The sequence below is a fragment of the Euwallacea similis genome, chromosome 3 (genome assembly GCF_039881205.1).
Source record: "Euwallacea similis isolate ESF13 chromosome 3, ESF131.1, whole genome shotgun sequence".
In the NCBI taxonomy this organism is placed as follows: Eukaryota; Metazoa; Arthropoda; class Insecta; order Coleoptera; family Curculionidae; genus Euwallacea; species Euwallacea similis.
This window is the reverse complement of record NC_089611.1, coordinates 7,177,272-7,198,320: the sequence shown is the minus strand read 5'-3', so window position 1 is coordinate 7,198,320 and position 21,049 is coordinate 7,177,272. Positions and strand designations below refer to the sequence as shown.

At 32.7% G+C, this 21,049-nt stretch overlaps 2 protein-coding genes across 3 annotated transcripts in view; both read right to left on the bottom strand.

The window, feature by feature from the left end:
• Csgalnact (Chondroitin sulfate N-acetylgalactosaminyltransferase) overlaps positions 1-21,049 on the bottom strand; it is a 139,993-nt gene that overhangs the window by 33,880 nt on the left and 85,064 nt on the right. For both annotated transcript variants that reach the window (XM_066406832.1, XM_066406833.1), the window contains exon 5: positions 2,833-3,030. In XM_066406832.1, coding sequence (XP_066262929.1) covers positions 2,833-3,030 — 198 coding nt within the window. The remainder of the gene's footprint in view (positions 1-2,832; positions 3,031-21,049) is intronic.
• Positions 9,275-10,325, bottom strand: LOC136420091 (uncharacterized). The gene is made up of 2 exons (XM_066406858.1): positions 10,174-10,325; positions 9,275-10,114 (listed from the first exon to the last, which is right to left on the bottom strand). Exons 1-2 carry the CDS (start codon positions 10,225-10,227, stop codon positions 9,470-9,472), a joined length of 699 nt encoding a protein of 232 aa, XP_066262955.1. The 5' UTR covers positions 10,228-10,325; the 3' UTR covers positions 9,275-9,469.

Genomic DNA, 21,049 nt, shown 5'->3' with positions numbered 1-21,049 from the left:
GTTCTATAATTGGTGTTTTATAAAAAAAACCATCTCTCTGCCACCAGGCCAGTAATTTTTCATTTTAATTTTTTTGGTTGTATGAAAAATATTTTACATAGTGGCGAGACGTGCATGGAAAACTTATTAAGGACTGGAGATTTGAAAAAGGAAGCCTCAATTGTAGTACACATGTAACAGTCATTTTCTTAAAAAAATGTGTTAAAAATGAAAATTTTTTGCATGGAAATATAGCTTTTACCCTATACAAAGTGTCCCAAATTCGAGGCTCATCATTGTGATAGCGAAAATCCTAACTGAGAGCAAAAATGTGTATTCGGATGGTTATTAAACTTTAATAAATTAAAAATTCGGGAATTCCGAGTACTTTCAGAAATATCCGAGTAAAGCCGGACATTACGAATTTCATTTTTTTTTTCAGATTTATTTTTAAAGGAGATTACATTTTTCGAGTACTTTGGGCCAACCTTATTCTATTAAAAATTGCAATTTAACATTTATCCACATACATAACTTTACACAAGGTCAATTTAATTTCTGGATATCCTGTATAAGCAAAACTCTACAACACATTGCGTTAAATTCATATGTTGAAATAGAGAATATATTAGAGAACTATTTAAAAATAACCAAGAACCGGTTCAATTGGCAGATGAAGTGTTTTTTAAACTGAAGATAAACCTTAACCAAGAGTTGAAAAAGGACAGCTACCTGACCCTCCACCCTAATTGATAGACACTTTGTTGATGGATAGATAGTTTTGACTACAATTTAGTAGAACATTGAAAAACCGATATTAAGTTAGGGAAATGAAATTTTTCGAAGAGTGAGTAACCTATGACTCACTTCGTTGTATTCTGCAAAATTTGTGATTCGTATACGGCATGTATCCGAAAGCTGCATATTTTTTAATCTTTCAAGTTCTCGAGTGAGAATTTCGAGGGCAACTAATCAAAATTCGGATATGTGATTTGATGACAAGCTAATGCAAATCCCATATAGAGTACAAATGGCTGGACTCTAATAGGCATAAATGAAACAATAAATAATTATAGAAGGAAATCTTTATGAAATTTTACGTGCCAAAAATCCTAAAAAATACTACGAGAGCGAAGCTCGAGTAGTATTTTAATAACGATTTTGCACAAAAATACTTGACGTATATTCCGAATAAAATTTCGTTTAACGTAATTGATTGACGCATTAATAACATGCAAAAATCCTAACAACATAACTGCGAGTAGTAAATATTTTAATGGTAGCAGTGGTATATTCGCAAAAATACTGCTAGTCGTCCTATATTCGCTACAGTGCAGCCTTTATTGGCCAGAAATTAGAGTTTTCCAGGATTCCATTGATTGTTCGTTGCTGGTGATTATATTGTTAGGTTTTTCACATCTCAACAATATGTTAACAAGAATTAGTTTGGTATACTTAACACAGATTTGCGTTTTTTTTATTTACATATGCCCCTAGTGGTAAATAATTTATTTCGAATATTTTTTAAGAATGTTTGCCCAAAATTGATACAAAAATAATACTCGACAAAAATTATTAAAAAAATACTATTCGAATTTTGCAAGTGATGTGAGTTTTTGACTAGTAAATTTTCATGACGACCTTGCATACAGTGTGTTCATTTGAAAACTTACCGCCTCAAATATTGTAAAAACGGAAATGCATATGACAGTACTGAGTAAGGCGGTCTTCTAGATTGCAAGAGGGAATACTTTTGACATTATCTAGGATTAAAAAAATTAATTTGATCTACTGATGCTGTTATCGAAAATCATCATGTTAGACAAACCCAGATTTTTCTAAATACCAACACAAGTTAGTCGAGTGCATCAAGAATACTTCGAAAACATAAATACCATTCTTTGCCTTATAAGTTATGCAAATAATATTGAAAATATCTGAAACAAAAACGCGTAAACATGACTTTTTATATTGTATTAACATTTTGAATGTAACCATGGCAATTGATACAAAAAGTAAGGATTTTCTACTTTTTTTTTAATCTTAATTTTCGAAAAAAACTTATATATTTAGGTATAGGAAAGTATAATAGTTTTCGATTGGTAATATCTCTATCTGTGTCTCCAAATAATCAAATATAGGGTGTTCCATTTAAATTAAGCAAGTTAATACTCTTCACAGTGAATACATTTCTCAACTTATTTTTTGGATACATTGTAAAAGATATCTAAATTTTCATGATTATAGCAAAAAATATGCCTCATGCCTGAGGTTTGGTGTGAATTTCGGCTTACTCCAGTTTAAACTTTCTGTAGAGGAGAGTTTTTAAATTTGCGTTACATTTTTACAAAATCTCAATTATTTCAAAATCCTTAAGATTTAAGGTAGGTAAACTTGATTCAAACTTACATTTATTTTTCTCAAAGAATTTAAAACAGTACTAATATATTAGGTGTTTCGTTTAAAAAAACATGACTTTAGTATTTTTCACTTATTTGTAACCCCTCGTATGAAGGGAAAATAATTTTAGAATGTACCTCTATTTGAGTTCTATACAACGTTAAAAAATCAATGTATTAAACGCTTTAGCCGCAATATTCCATGTAGCATCACGTGAATAACCCTGTATAATTACCCACAATTTTGGCGCATATAGCCGATTATTTGTATTATGTATGGGATTAAACACATGGGAAGAATTGTCACAATCCATGGTGGCTATTGTTGCAATTAAATAAGAGATCATAAAACTATTGATTTCGGCCCACTTGTACCATCACGATTTAAACTTGTCGTTTAGGCCCCATCAAATTCATCGGTTTGTTATTGGCTTATTCATAAAAAACATCTTACCATTGGTATATTGTAACAAATGAAGCTTCAACGTCTTTATTTCCGCAGTCAACCTCTCAACTTCTAATCGATTTTCCTCCTCTCTTTGTTGCAATAGCTGACGAAGAGATGAGCTAATATCGGATGCAGAAAGTAGGGAGGAGTCTTGCTGAGGCAATCTCGAAGGCAGTTCCTTGCTAATTGAGAGAAACGGGATCCCTGAAAGAGGAATAAACTAGATAAAAATCGAATTAAGCTAGGGTTAATTTCGCGCCATTCTTGAAAACTTTTTGAAAACAAAACTTGTCTTAACCCTTGAACGATCCATTAGACGCCTACTGGAACTTCTAAATTAATTTGGCGATTTTCCTTTATTCCTTGTCCTTTTTATTCGTTAGAGGGCATGCAATTTCCTCCGACAAAAATTGAAAATAATTCCTTCGGCAGTTAATTAGAGCAGCATTCAGTTTAGTTCCTTTCAGTTCCGAAGAAATATCATAATGATTTGAGGAATTTATTACATTCTTATCATTATTCTTGTCAGTGTTTGTTTTAATCCCAGAATTGTTTTGAAATTGTTTGCCCCCAACGCCCACTTCTTTGATCTTGGTGAATTACACTTAAGCTGCTGTAAGTAAATTTTAAAAAGGGCCTTAAGTTTAATTAAATAAAGGAAAATCATTTCTTCTACAGAAGTAGCTATAACACTGGAATTTTATGAGGAATTCCAGGAGGTATAAAAGAATCCTCTCACCGAGAGAGCTAAGCAAACAAACAGTAATAAAATATGAGAATTTAAGTCGAGCCGGTAAAGAAAAATAAAAGAATAGGAGCTCTATAGACAATGTCCCGGCACCTGTAGGGACTCTAAATTAATTTGGCGTCCCTCTCCTGTTTGTTCCCATTTACGCCATGTCCTCGGGGAAAACGGGCAAACGTTGTAAAGAGAAGGCAAATATTGCGAAACTTGATTTAACGTTAACAGCAAGAGGCTGCATTTTGAATGAGGATGCATGCGGTGTGATTTCCACCGTCATGTCAAATCACGACTAAAAAACTTTTGGACGTTCCGAGAATAACAGGAAATTGTCCTAAAATTGAACTGGACAACACACAAGCACAAAATAACAGACCTATGGCGTGAGGCCCGGAGTAAAGTTTTTGAACACATAATTAAAAAAATACTTCAGGAACTGATCGGACAAGATACACCAATATATCAATGTGGATTTAAATCGGAGCAATCGACCATTCACTCACCCTTTGACTCGATAAACAATACATCTACAAGGTAAAACATAAATAAGTCTATAGAAAATGGACATGAATAAGGCATTTGGCAGCGTTTTGCATAATGATCTACTATAAAATCTATACAAACTTTATAAAAACCTACTGGAAAACACACATCTAGAAGTAGGAGTTAACGGCGTTCTTTTTTCTCGTTTTCTTCCGAATAAGAGCTTCCTCAAGGATCGCCTCTTTCAGCCTTCTTTTATAATGTATACTTTCATGATACATCCAATACAACCATAGCTTAGAGGATAAAAAATACGTAAACCAAATAGCATACATATCACAATACCTGAAGATGTAACAGCTATTACATATGACAAAACGACTGAGGAAACGATAGGACTTCAGGCAATGGTGAACAACACAATGACATGGTTTTATACATGGAGCCTAAAACCAAACACGACCAAAAACCAACTTCTACTCTGAAATCACCAAATTAAATAAATCATCACCAAATGTCCAAAATCACCAAATTCCCAATATTAATAGCACACGATCACATAAGTAAACCAAAAAAATTACGTAAAATACTTGGGAGTAACAATAAACAAAAATCTGGAACTCATTAAACATATTCGAAAAATAAGATTAGAAATTACTAAACGACCAAAATATTTTCGATCGCTGACGTATAACGATAAAAAATCAATACGAAAACAAAACAGGAATATACAAGTCCGTCTGCAGACCATTGTTAGACAACAAATACATACTGACGATGAAGACAAAGGAACAAACTAAACAACACATGCAAACGACACAACAGATTGCACTAAGACTGATTACAAAGATAAGCGACCCTGACTAACCCGTTACATAATCCATTCAGCCCATTACTATACGAACGTGCAAACATGAAAAAAATAACTTAGAGAGTACTATAAATTCAGAAAAAATGAAAAAACAATCATCATAACTGGACTAACTTGATTTAGCCTTAGTTGATGTATGGATTTTGCCACATGAGCAAAAAGATCGAAAGGTCGACAAATCTTTTCTTTGGAAGTAAAGATTTTGGCTCTAAGCCAAGATTGGAAATTATATAATAATTACGGAATAACCCAAAAAAAATTAAAATGCAGTAAATGAAACGAAATTTGATTAAAAGTAAGGTAACACCTGAAAACGAGAATATCGAGTTTCACCGTTTAATGCAAAATATAATGAGAGCGCCATAATTAGACTGAGCAAATTATCATTTGGCTCGATATGTTCTGCCCTCCAGCCCTCAATAAAAAAAGGGGGCAGGTATGTACATATATTAAAGAAAAGAGAAGATTGATCGAAAACTTAATTCATTTATATGCAATACACGAAATTTTTACATTTTTTATTTTTAATGCAGAAGTTTTTTACATTTTCTATATTACAAGAATTGTGAATACCAACTTTTTCACAGGAAGAAGAGAGAAAAACACAGGGAGAGGTTTTCACCAAAAATTTCTCATACTTTCAGTGAAGAACATTTGGAAATACAAGTGGTTCCAAATTGCTCAATTGTAATTTATGATACGACTGTTTTATTCACTGATCAGCAAAATGCGAATAACATCAAATAAAGGAGAAGATGAGAGAAGAGATGAATAGAAAGAATGAAGAAGAAGCAAAGAAGCGACATGAAAGTGGCAACTGTTAAACAAACAAAAGCAGACAGGATTGACAACATAAAATAAAGGCATAGACAAATAAAAGGGCTGAAAGCAAAGAGGCAGGGTGAAGTAAAAGCTGCAACTGTTTATCAAACGGGAGATGGGAAAGAATAAAAGGATGATTATGAAATCTCGTCTACACAAACTGATGGAGAATCAATAAAATTATTGTAACATAACAACTGGAAAACTGAAGACAAAAAATATAGATTAAAGAAAATATACAATAGAATATAGAATATAATAATACATAAAACATACAATCTATACACAACTTCAACAAAGAGGAAATATATTTGTAGAACAATTAAAAATGAAGTTTAAAAGAATACTATTATAATAAAAATAAAAACAAAAAGATTTGCTGTTGTGAACTTCACTAAGGTAAGGGATGCTTTAGGGAGCCTGACTCCAAACGAATATGGAGGCGAATCGTCTATGAGCTCGAAACTGAAACTAAAGGTTTTAATTTGAATATCCAAGGTTCATTAGCCCTGAACTAACCACAATTGGATCATGTGCAACTTTCCAAGTTTCCTTTCCAAGTTCAATCAGTTCGTTGAGAATTTCAGGAATTTCTAACTACTTTGAGGTCATGTTCAGCACTTTACCTAGGTTACTTAGGGTGTATTATAAATTTTGTTGCAAATGTGGGTACTAGTTTAATGACTGCTGTCCAAATTCGGAGATGAGTAATAATAGACGGGGTTATTAAAATTTGCTGTTCATCATTAAGACCTGGAAAACCGTAAAAGATTCAAAGCCGGTTAAATTGGAGCAAACTTGAATATTTCTAAGCCGAACGAAATCATGAAGGTCTTAACCAGCGTTACTTTGGCTCTCTTCTTCTGTTCGGAAAAGTATTTTGGCTACTGGGCAGCCATAATGAAGTAACATGAATTATGCAGTGAAATTTGTACAAATAAAAGGAGGGAGGGGGGGTCACTTCAACGCAATAAAATTTTTTTACCAGAAAATTTTTCAAAGTGTCGACATCCTCTGAATTTTATTACGACATTAAAGAAATTATGCCCTAATGTGTCCTTAATTTTGGACATTGTGAATAGATTTTTACCATTTTTGAGTATCACCCTGGACATAAATAAAAAAGATTTTTTTTCAACGCCCAATGGCTAGATAACTGGGGAATTCCTGACAGAATCATTCAGTTACTGATTGTCTAATTGCTTTCTATCGCAACAAGATAATTTGATAATAAGAAAGTATTATTCTTATTCATAAATAATTCAAGGAAATGTGAATTTCTAGCCACCGTATGTCAAAACATCCCTCGTTTTTTATTGTCTTATCAAGTACAAAGAAAACATATCAAGATTAGACAACTTCTTTAGACTCGTTTATTATCAAATAACAAACAATTAAAAATAAGCGTTATTCAGAGTTCTAATCTTACTGAATAGATTCTTAAAGATTGCCCTAGAGATAAAGTAAAGTATTTCCACTTTGACTTGATATATTCGATATCTTGGGCAAAGATATGAAATCCTCCTGGACTTGTCTGGAGACATCAGAATCTAAATCCAACTCTGCTGTATTTTATTTTGAATCCATCTTATATGTGTAATATTTTCATGCATTATTTTATACGGAGTGTTTGGTTCACCGATATACATCCGAAAGAAGGTGATACGTAAGATGATTTTGAACATATTTGGCCATGTATACTATTATACAAAGTGACATGTATTTCGAAATCTCGTCATTTTTCCGAGTTTTACCAAATTCGCTGCTTACTTCTATATAAGTTCCAATAACAATATAGTGGAATATTTGATCTGACTCTATCTTTTTTCGTATAAACTTGTATGTATTTTATCGAAATCAAACATGTAATGGGATCTACACATGAAAAAAATTGTGGCCCTTTGAAATTTCAAAACTGTGTTTCTTGAATATCAAACGTCGACTTTGTAGTCGAATAAAAAAAAGATACAAATGGAAGAGTGGTTTAAATATCTTACCTATCACAGAGACTTCGCAGACTTAAAGTTGCATAAGATATTTAATTAAAAAAGAAAAGTATATGAAAAAAATGTATATGACGATTTAATACATCGAGCAAAAAGTTAATAAGTAAATATTATTATTTATACATTAATTATACTATTCACGCATGATTAATTGTCATGCTCGAAATGGGAACCACCGTTTCTGATATAACTTCACATGTAAGATAAATCGACAAAAATTAATTCTTCGGATGAATTCGAAACAAGCGCGTACCCGGGGGTGTAGTGGAAAGAGCTCATTTTCTATACCAGTATTTTCAACATTTGAATAAGCAGCCATTAATCGAAATTCTCATGGTTACGTCTATTCTCATTTTCATTTGGAAATCCCGTAAGCCTGAGTTGCCTAGCAACAAGATATTCCAGACATTGTATTATTCAAGATTTTCTTCGTTGTTAGTCGACGCATTTTATTTAGTATATTTTGAGATTTTTCTTTTTCAACGATTTAGATTAATGGCTGCATATTCAAATGTTGAATATGCTGATATACTTTTTATATATGGCAGAGCTGACGGAAAAGCAGCTGCGGTTCAGGGATTATATCATAAAAGATTTCCTTAAAGAAGAGTACCAAACTTGAAAGTATTCGTTAATACATACGGTAGAATGAGTGAAACTGGTAATTTACACCATCAAGATCTTACAGCGAACAACCAACAACATCGCTCTGAAGTGGATGTACAAATTTTAAATACGTTTGAAGCAAAACCCACTACAAATATTAGGAAAGTAGCTGAACAACTCAACATATCTTCATGGAAGGTGTGGTCACTTCTACACTCTGAGAAAATACACCCTTTCAGCTCCACCTCCGTGCAAGCACTTGAGGAAGGAAACTCAATCTGAAGAACGAATTTTTGTCGATTTATTTTACATGCCAACATTGAAGATGGAAGATTTCTTCACAGTATTTTGTGCAACACCTTGTATATTGCCCCTATCTAAATTATTGATAATCATATGTTTTGAGGTTATGCAAATTAGACTATCAAACATCAATCAGCTAAAATTAATTACATTGGGGAAACTATGTAGTATATGCGAAGTACATAGATTTTTAACTAATTGCACATGTATATGGCACCTGTTAACCTATGATCCAATTTTATTACGAATGTCAAAAAATATTCTTGAAATAAAATAAAACCAAAGTGCACATCCTGAAATAATTTTAAATCAGTTTCGTTTAGACCAGTTGGACGGGATGCTTTGTAATGTTTTATACAAATGCTCTCTTTTCAACTCCACAAACCAAATTGGGTATTAATGGTAATTCGAGAATTGGTGTGATTTGCATTGCAATTAAATAGTAATTTTGGTCCTTTTAAATCACAGTCAGGCCACATACCGTCTGTCAGAAGAATAGTTCATGGCATAGTAACCAACAAGGATTAGCAGAATATTGAGGTGAAGCTGAATGCACAGAGGTATCAAAGTTGCATTTCTTTACTATTAAAATAAAAAACAGAAATTAATTTACTGCAAAAATATATGTTTATTAAGTTTAGGGGTGAAAGAATTTGGACAAAAATGTAAAACAGAAAAACTTCGTTTAAACTTTGCCAAAAGGACAAGCAGAGTTTCTTTGACCTTTAGTTAAACACCGAATCATCTATGTATATCCATAAAAGTTTTCATCCCTTTTTATGTAATATTTACTACTTTACTAAATTAACTTTAATCTTCCATAATACAAATCACTCCCTCGTTAAAAATTTCCTGAGTCCTGGCAAGAATGGTGTCAGTTATTGGGCAGGATTCAAAGTCTTGTATGACCTTATTGATAAGATTCACAATATCTACAATATCCTCTTTAACTGCCTCCTCAACTTTTCCAATAGTAACGGTAGCTTCAGTAACAAAATTATACAAGCATACGGTGTCGCTCAAAGTGCATGAACTCAAATTGTCAACTTCCTTCCTGACGTCTTCCTGAAGGAGACTCAACTGATCTAAGATGGTTCTAAATTGAACCAAGGTGACGTCAATTTCCGTGGCTGCACATTGACCAACGATAGTCGACACTTCAGCAAAGGCCGCTTCAGTCTTATTTCTTTCAGCGTCGATACAATCAATGGCGTGAACTGCATCAGGAGAAGCTTCGTCTCTGAGCTGGTCGATACCATCTATGAATATGACGTTGAAGTCTTTGCCCAACTGAATTACAAAGGCGATGATATCGGCAGTAATTTGTTCTTGATTTTCGTCGATTTCGTCTACTAGGTCGTTTGCATCATCCAATATAACACCCGTCACGTTTAAGATAGAATTGAAGACTGAAATGATGGTCTCTTTAATGCTGTCGTCTTTGATTTCGCTACCCTACTAGCACAGATGTATTCAATTGAGACTGAAAAGGTATCTAGGTCTGAAATACTTACATAAATAGCAGAGAAAGTAGAGACTAATAGCAAAGCTAGAATTTGGAACTTCATTGCAAAGTTATGCAACTCAGGTGCTATTGCTCAGGGTTAATAATGAGAATGAAGTGAATGGACATTAGAAATTGCATGCAGAGTGCTTGTATATTATATTTATTTGGGAAAACTTTTATCGCTATCCAACTGATACACATGTAGATGGTTAGGCACTTTAAATACCATATGATGTACATGAGCTGTCTAAAGTACACAAAAAATATTTTTAGCGAGTCTAAAGCTTGATAAAAAAATTTCCTTGCAATTATCATTTCTTTGTAACATACTGGAGTGATTAGTAATATCTAATTGGGAAAGCATTAGTAATTATCATTCTCGTTGTCAGGAAAATCATCATCTAGTGTACAAACACTTGAGACACTTGTTTATAGCTTTAAAAGAGATAATACGGAAATATAATAGGTATAAATCCAAATTTCGAAGATACTGTTCTCTTATCTATCATTTGGAATATACGCACCATTAACCTTCAAAATGAAGTTGGATTTTGCTTTACTTTTAACGCCCACTTTTCTTCCCACTAGTCTCAGCATTCAAACTGATTCGTATTAATAACGCTCAATGAATAAAAATTCCAGACTCTTGAAATTAACGATGAAGATCCTAAAGAAACCATCGCCAAAACTTTTTAATTCCGTTCCCATTGTCACCTGTGCTATACTTGATGGATAACGACTTGACACAATTCATCAAAGATAAAAACATAGTTATGCAATTTATGATCATCTATATAATCACACCTAGAGAATATTTAATTAAATATGCTCATATTCAATGGTTTGAATCAACTGAGAAGTGAATTTTCACCAGAGGCAAATGAGGTAATGGATGGTAATGGTGGAAACTTTTGGCGAAGTTTCCACAAGGCTCAGCGAATGTAATCTCCCTGAGGCAGACATTGTTTTGATGGAAATTAGAGTAGTTTTGAATGTGTTTTGAAGTGTCAGTCAAAATGACCTCAAAGCTGCAGTGGACAAATTGAAAAGCTGTATGTTAGCTGATAGTATTTGCTTGGTTAGTTCTGCCGCAACTTTTGTTGAAGGAGAAGATATAGTTAGCAAACTCATAAAAGGGTTTCTTCAAGTCCTGTAAAGGACATGGTTCTGGAGAAAACTCAAGTAATCTTTAACGACGCAGTGATTTGTACTGCAGGCCTTAATTAAGAGCAACAATAGCTGTTCTTATTGCATTTTTACAGTAAATTACTCTTTCGTAATTAGCAACTTACAAGCGATGTCGTAGATTTTTGATATTATAATAGTTATAATATGACTAATTAATGCCCCAATGCACAGCTAAACTTTCAGCCATCACACGCAAATAAAATAAGAGATGGAAATCATGGAGTACACAGAGCAGTATTGTAATTATATTGCACGCACAATAATGAGCTCCTCCGTTAATTGAAAATGTTACCATAAAGCGCAATATCCTGTATATGTAGCATATAAAATCAAATTTTACCTATAAAATTTCTATGCAATATTCAAGTCAGTTTTAGCTTTCTCTATCTAATACTCCTTGCAACCCTTGAGAACATGTACGCACCTGCTTTAAGTGCCATTTCTGTGATACGTACACTTTAATATTCGCAATTAGATACTGTTCACTATTTTAAAATGTTATTAAAGTGGTCCTTAAAAAAGTTATATTTAGTTCAAAAATAGGAAAACATGCAAAAACGATAAGAAAATGTAGTTAAAAAGAAAGCTAAATATTCTTAATTTTATGTATTTGGAAGGCAACATTTATTGACAAGACATATCGTTCGGCTCTAAATTGCCCCCACCCTGTTAATTTTTTAACCATTTTTTTTTTAATTAAAAGGCAGCATTAAATGGGACAAAATATACTATCTTTGGACGTTTGTTTATTTTTTTAAATGTTGTTTATGTCATCGGTAGCTCATTGGGTGATTTTTAAAAATTGAAACATGGTCTTAAATATCTTTCAAATCTACATTCAATGGAGTATTGCGATTGACAATCTGCCGATTCCTTTTTAAAAAAAGCAGGTATAAAGGCGGTAAAAAATGCAATACAAAGTTAAATAGTACATAAACAATAAATAAATTTAATTGTTAATAGAAAATGACTTTGTTTTCGATTTTGTTCTCACAAACGGTTTTTGGTTAAAAGAAATAATATATAAATAAAAATAGAAACAAACTAATTTCTTATCAATAAACAAGTGTTTTCATTGTTTACATACTATTTAACTGACTTTGTGTAGAATTTTTTACCAAATTTATAGCTATTTTTCTCAAAAACGAATTGATATATTTTCGATTTCAATACACCATTGAATGTAGCTTTGAAAGACCTTTAATTCAAGATGTTACTTGACCTAACAAGTTTGAGTTTGAAAAAATCGGCCATTTTGCGCTATCGATGACATAAGCAACACTTAAAAAAATGAACAAAGGTTAAAAGATAGTATTTTTCATTTATTTAATGTTGCTTTTGAATTCTTAAAAAATAATAATGAGTTAAAAAATGTACAAGAAATTAATGGAGGTTGAGAGAATTTATAGTATATATGTACGTATGTAAGAAATTTTTATTTTCAGAGAAAATATCGACCATTTGGTCTTTCTGCCCTTGTGACAAAAACACTTCCATCTATTCTTAAACAGTCGTTCAGAAAATGCAAAGAAAGGAAAAAAATTAATTTAGAAATGCTCCAATGGAGTGGTTGAAGGGAAAAGCAAGAGGGATTGCCTTATTTTTCCTGTGAAGCAAAAAGGGTTCAAAGTCATTTTGTCTAAACTTGTAGTAGCCTTTCAGTTGATCATTCAGCTGTTCGTGTTCTTACAATGATCTACAAATGGATTTGTATATTGTATGTTGCTTTTGTACTGATGCATTTAGTTTTATACGTTAGCGATTGAAAATATCTTGCCTGTTTAGTAATTTGTTTTATTATACAAGGTGTTTAAAAAAGATGCGGCAATATTTAAGGAGGTGATTGCCCAGATCATTTTATAAAAAAAGTTCCTATAAACATAGGTCCGCAAACGATTTGTTACCGACCTACAGGGTGTTGATCTTTCATTAAAAAAACAGTAAAAATTAGATTTTTCCAAAACCGCTTGAGATATTATAATGAAATTTTAGGCGTGACAATAGCTGTGGGAGACGCATACTTTGCAATACAAAACGATTTTTTTAGTCTTACCAGTGGTTTTTTTTGTTTAATTTGACGATTTGAGAGATAAAGATAGTTTTTGGAGGTATGCGATGTTCGTTTTCATTTATGGAAGCATGTTATTGTCATTAATGTCTAAAGTCTTTCCATCATTTTCTTAGTCCTTTTGATATATACAATAAGTGCAGTATGGTCTATGTATTGCAATGTATGTACTATTTTGTCTAAATGTTTTTGTCATTTAAGTCACGACTGTATATTTCATGGCAACACACATTATACATCAAGTCTGCAAGCGGCAATCCCTAAGAGAGCCCTTCTTCAGAACAACATGGAAAAGAAGGCAAGGCTTCTAGTTATTTGTTTTCCAGTAGGTTTTTGATAACATGAAGTAAGTGTTTTGGCGACTGAAGTTTGTCTAATTTGTATAATATATCACTGTACCAGATGCAGTCAAATGCCTCATTAACGTCCATAAATAAATTTCCTGATCTTCTACCGTTTAAATGTGTTGTATATATATTGCTTGCCAAAACGAAGAGCGGACGAATTGTTGAGAGTTGAAAGCCACATTGATATATTGGTATACAGGGTGTCCGGAAATAACGTAGAATATATATATTACATATTTTGGGAGGTAATTCTAAAGATTAAAACTAAAAAAAAATTTTTAAGTTCTTATGAATATACGCCAAAAATTGCTTCTTAAAGGGGCTAAAACTCCTTAAAGGGGGAACTCCTAACATGATTTTTCATAATATTTTCAACATAAGTTAAAGGATGCATTGAAATAAATGAAGGCCATTTTCAACATTTGTTGTGAATAAGTTATAAACCCTTATAATATTAGCTTCGTTATTGTTAACTAATAAAAAAAAATCTATTGCAACGATGCCTATTATGTTTGATTTCAAAAATTAAGATGTCACAAACAAAAAAGTTAAGGCAACATTTACGTAAGAGACCCCTTGTATACATGTATAACGCTACTGACTAAAATCCATAGGTGTTAACACAAAAAAGATTTTTCATTCCAACTTATTAAAGTGTACTGAATTTCATACCTTTATCAACCGTTTCGAAAATATTGCGAAAAAACCATCTTCAGAGTTTCCCTTTTAAGAGGTTCTAGCCCTTTAAGAATCGATTTTCGGGGTAAGTTTATAAGAACTTTTTTTATTATTTTAACCTTTAAAATCACCTCATAAAATATTTCGATATTATTTCCGGACACTCTATGTATTCTAATCAGTTCCTAAAGTACGTTTTTAATTTTTCATTCAAAAGCTTTTCTTAGCACCGGCAGTAATGCAATAGGTCTGTAGTTTTGGACTATTGTATTGTCCAGTACACTTTCTGGGATAAGTCTTCTTGCATGTCTGATAGTTTTTTTATTTTTGTTAGTCGATTTTCCTTCACTTTGCTCTATTTCTTGGCGTTAATCAACCATTTGTCCTGTCGATATTGACCTATTAATCTCTTTATTTTTTATTGAGATTGTTAAGTGTTTTTAGTGGTTATCTTGTGGGTGTGTATTGAGAAGAATAAATATTTCCAAGATCGCCTCATAAGTCTAGGAGTAAACTGCAATGGCTAGATAGTATGTTTTATGAAGAAATTGTTAGCACGGTATTTCTGACATCATAAGTGCAGTATTTTCTGTGATACCATGCCAATTAATAATTAATAAAAAACACCCTGTATACCTATTTGGTATGTCGCATGGTGTTGAGGGAGAACTCATAAAACCGTTTCCAGAGAACAGGGTCATAAGTTCGAGTCATTCAAATGCCGAAACGGTTGTTTCGCATCCTTTCGTTAGCAAACTCCAGAACTTCTGGCAAACAGCAATTTGCCACAGCCTGGATTGGGAGGTCTCCACAAAAGTAGTCAGGTTAAGCCGTGCTAGCATATAGTAGATTTCTGGCAAAGTACGTATCTGCATAAAGCAAAGAAAACCGAAAACATGTGCTGATTCTGCGACCAAGTACATGACCCCCCTTCCCACTCCCCCACCCCTCACTAATAATTACTATAATCTGCTTATGCCTGAGGTTTACAGAAGAGAGTAGATAGACGGAAACGACTTGTAACTCCCAAGTAACAAAGAGCAACATCCCGGATATTATAATAAAGAACGAAAAAAGCTGGATATTGATAACCGACATTCTGAAAAAAATTATGAAAGACAAGAAAAAAGAGGAACAAAAGAGGAAAAGGGAACAGGAAAAAATTAGACAAGTCTAAGAAATTTTCCACCTCCTCCTGAAGTAATACTCACGCGATCTTGGGAGGGATTATTGGGCGAAGAGGGAAAAAGTGTAATGGAGGAAAGCCAACCCGACACTATGTGGACTCACAAGAAAACTCCTTGCCATTCCCACAAGTCCACATACAGACTGTCTAATCCTTTATAAAAAAAGTTTTATAAGAATATCTAAATACTGATAACCGATAATGTGTCCCACTAAAGCAATCTGCTAAGAACGAACACACGCGTTGGAGTTTGGCATGGATCGGAATGAAAAAAGAAGTTTTTGGTTTTCGTAAATGGTAGAATACTAGATAAACCCTCCATCGAAGTATCATATCACGCATTCATGTTACACAGGAGCAAGATGGAGTTTAACACTCTTCTGTATATTATGTAGGATCGCAGTTGACTGTTGGTATATTCCTGTAGATAGGTGTTACTTTTAAGTTTGATAGATGTTAGATAGTAGGAACTATTCTTAAGATCGAAACACCCCTGAGGTAAATTGTTCTCTTATGACCTTGGTACCTCAAGGTAGTGAGATATTTTGCATACATTACATACTTCAGAGACAATGTGCGTCTGTATCATCTCAACAATCTAAAAACAGGTTAAGCATTGTTGATAAGTGATATCTACTCTTTAAAATATTTCAATGCCCCAGTTAGAGTAATTCTTTTATGCTTTTGACTGAAACGTACATTTATCTACGTTAAACATACACAGAATCGACTGCTAACACTGCTTTGCAGCTGTGCTCTGATGTCTTATAAGAACTTCCAAAGGTAAAAGGATATTTGGGGAGGAATCTACCGAAAAGTTCGATAACAAAATGATTAAGCATCAACGTCGTAATTCTTTTCGGTATGTTGCTGATGTGTTGAAGAACTTTGCGAGAGTCAGTTCTGGTGGGGATAACACACTTTGAGCTTCACTTTCTACAGCCACTTTCTCTGACGATTGCTAAATTCACGAATTTCATGATGCTTATCATCTCTAGTGTATAACCACGAACATTTTTAATATTACTAAACTGACTATTTTCATGGTATCACACTCCTATTCCGAGACTAATAACACTTTATCGATCCCTCTTCGAATCATAATATAAAATCTGGGATCAAAAGGAAGGAGGTTATTTATAACAACAATTGAAAAATAAGAAAAACAAATGATAATTTATTAAATTTAGTCCATTCATCTTTAAATCCATCTTAAAGTTGATGGAGAGAAGTTCAAGTAAGTGATACCATTTTGTAGGAACATCGTCATATGCTAAACCCTAAATGCCCTCTTACCTCAGAACTTTGTAATACCGCTTCCCTCAGGGAATTGTATAAATTCGAACACATGACTCCTCAAGGGTTCCTTTAGTAATTACTCCATAAATTCTTATGACGTGGCAATATGTTTATATCATTTAAGTAAACAAGAAAACTAAAATACAGGTGCGCCTACTTCTGCAATAGAAGAGTATTAATTAAAACAACCAACTGAATATATTAAGATAAATTGAATATTGATCAACATGTAGTAAAATTATCTATTGAAAATAAACCATGTTTTATACAGTGAAGTCAAGAAAGTTGTTATAAATTCGCTTAAATTCAGACAATGTTTCTTACAGACCAGCATTAATTTGCATTTATACAAGGTAACTGGTAAATTCTTAGCTTATGCTAACTTTTTTTAAAACAAAGACCTATTTCTTTTTTTACCTTCAGACTCTATGGAACGTTTTGACCACATTCCATGTACCATACATAGACTAACAAAGGAAGGGACCCAAGTGAACCTCCCCCCCCCCCCCAATTGTAATGAAATTTTGCAGAGAAATAGTTCAGACCTATCTAAGAATAGTAACGTATGTATATTTTACGTGCCATCTTCAAGGTTTAAGAGGTGAAAATTATCCTCAAAGATTGGTCAATTTTTCGTTTTTTGACGACAACTTTTGACCCAAATGACTTAGAACAATAAAAAAAAGTAAAATGTTCTTTTTTCAATTCACCATTGCCTGTCAAGGTCCAGAAAAATAACACTTTTAGTTTTTTTTTCCGAAAATAAAAATTTTTTTTGGCCCCGTTTTTACACGCGTCCAGCTGTTTCGTTCAATTTTTTATCATTTTATAGAGAAAACATTTCTCAATAGAATGATAGAAAACAGAGCTCGACACCATATTTCTAATAAAAGTTATAATTGTTTTTATAAAAGTGTGCACGTCATGTTCGACTGCTTATAACGTAAGAATCGCAGGTCGCAGACGAAAATTTCTCATAATAAAAAAGGCTCTATTTAATGAGTATTAAAGGATGGTACCATCAAAAATATATTTTTAATTGAAAATTAGATTAACATTCTCTCTGTAGTTAACAAGTATTATGCGTTATGCATCAGCGTAGGACATTTTTCCATATATGAATAATGCACAAATAAAAGAATATTTCATTGGTATCCACGGATTATATGTTTTATAGTAATGATATTCATCGAAAAAAATCTTTAAAACGTAAAATTTATTGTTTATATTTTATTTATTTTTATAATTCATGCCACCAAGTTGCAATATTTAGATGTTCTTGATGCAAGAAAAATGTATGTTTTAAACATTTTTAAATGAAGCATCTTTTATTATGAGAAATTTTCTTCTGCAACCTGCGGTTCTGACGCTATAAGCAGCCGAACATGACGTGCACACTTTTATATAAACAATTATAACTTTTGTTGAAAATATGGCATCGAGCTCTGTTTTCTACCATTCTATTGAGAAGTGTTTTCTCTATAAAATGGTAAAAAAAATTGATTGAGACAGCTGGACGTGTGTAAAAACGGGGACAAAAAAAAATTGAAATTAAAAAAAAACTAAAAGTGATGATTTTTCGAACCTTGATAGGTCAATAACGAATCGAAAAAGAAACATTTCGCTTTTTTTTGTTGTTCTAACTCATCTGGATGAAAATTTATTGTCAAAAAATGAACAATTGGCGAAACTTTGGGGGATAGCTTTCACCCCTTAAACCATGAAAATGGCATGTAAAATATACATCACTATTCTTAGATAGGTCTAAACTACTTTTCTGCAAAACTTCATTAAAATCCTGGGGTGAGAGGACGGGAGGTTGGTGGCACTTGGATCTCTTCCTTTGTAAATGTATACGTTCAACCATTTTATTAAAAACATATTTAAGTAATAATACATTACAGTACAACATAATAAATGACAAAAGTTGCGAAAATTAGAATAAGAAATGTTGCAACTGACCACCAGCTACGACCAGGCAATTTTCGACACGATCTACGAATTCGCGTCAAACAGGAACTAATTTTAAGTAAAATGTGTGTTTATACACAAACAGTTGAAATTATCCTAAAAAATACACGGTGTATGACTAGAGTTTTTTTTCTAGAATGGAAAGGTAAAATAAAGAATAGAGGTTAACTGCGAAATAAAAATTGACGAGCTCAAGCGTTTTTGCTAAAAATATAACGGCTAAATTTCAGATATATTCCAACTTTTCTGACCTCACTATGAGACTCCATAAAATGCATGTTAACTTAAAGTCGTAAAAAAATTATTCTCCTCTTATGAGCAGAGCCAGAGATGGCAGAGAAAGGTCACATGTTTCATAAATAATCCACTTCAAAAAATTATTAATTATTCGAAAAACCGGTACTCGACTTAACCTCAAATTTGAAAGCTTCTTTCGCCGTTGTGCATAATTTATACGAACAATATTATACATCCAGGAGGAAAATGTTCCTTTACGAAGACAGAAAATAGTGCCTATATTGTGCATCGAAAAGGAAATAGTATATTATGTGTATACAATGAATTCGAAATACAGAAAATGTTGATGTGAACGGATTTTCAATAATGTAAGTTTTCAATCTAAAAAAATGGATTTATCAAATTGTCTTTGATGATACCGATCGAAATATATTTTGGGCGCAATGTCGGAGTTATTACGTATTATTGCTTTGAACAGAACATTTCCCATCCATTTGTATAGAACATTATTTAATGGGAATTTAAATATATACAATATTTAAATATTTATGTTTAAATTTATCAGTCACAATTTAGTGCGATTATTGGTAGTTTAGTGGTGCAGATTCCTAAGCATATAAGCTTAGATTAAATATAATAAATTTTTTAAAGAAAATATTACAAAATCAAATCTTGGAAATCTAACCTAACCAATTCACTGATAAACAAACACAAGTGCATCTGTAACAAAGGGAAAAATTATGAACCCTTTATCCACGGTTTCATTTCCATGTGTATTTATGAAACTTTTTATTTTTTATTCGCGATAGAAAAAACAAAAAGTCTAAAGCAATTAAGGAAATATCGATTTAATTCTATATCCTTTTATTTTCTATGCAATCGGCAATTTCCCCGTACCTTTCTCTGTCGAGATTCATTTCACAATACAATAAACTGCTTAGAAACAAAACTTGTCGTAAACTAGGGGCTGTTTCTAAACGGATTATTTTAAAACAAGTGACGTTTTCAAGACAAATTTATGTAAATTAACGACGCTCCAACAAGCCAGCGCGCTTAGTTAGAACAATAATTAAGGAGAACCGTCTTAATTAAATGGCATTCATGAGGTTTTTAAAACTGGATCGCTTTTAGTGAGCTTACGAGGGCAAAGAAAATACTAACACCAAAAAAAAAAAAAATAATAAAACTACACTCGCCCAAACTTTCGAACATAATAGACTATAAACTGACGATGCCGGTAATGTAGATGGTAATTAAAAAAGTTTATTGCCTACTTCGGAGTTTAATTGTTAAAAGTTCGATTTGCGATCACTCGACCGAGGAGAGCTTGAACGAGATTTATACCTTTTCGTTCGTAAAGACTTAAGCAGGCTATTATCGACTCTAGAAACACAGCACTTTGGACATAGACATAGAAGTAAGTGTAAGCACTGCTTTAGGGTTGAAACTTTTGAGTAATTTCAAGTTGGTTTGCCCTCCTCTACTCCTTTTTAATACGTCAAGCGAGACAGCGATGCTTACTGCCCTTTCGGCTACTTACAGTAGGTTCGGATAGGGCCACAACCGTGAATTTAATTCAAATTATTAGTAGCCCAGGCAAAGTAACCGCTTGCGCCAGGTGACGGGGAGGTTTAGCACTGATAAGAAATAATGAGCGGTCCAGCCATTTAGATAATGTAATGAATATGGGACCCATTGTCTTTATATTCAGAAGGGATTTTTTCAAACGTAATATCCACCTAAAGTGCTAATTAATATATTTAAGTACATAAACCAATCTAATCGAGTTATATAATGAAATATTCCAAGTAAAAACGAAGCTTTTCCTCGCACTTTTCCCAATAAATAACAACCTTCAAATGCTTAATTTTGTCATACAAGATGTCCCAATTACAACAATTCACCTAAA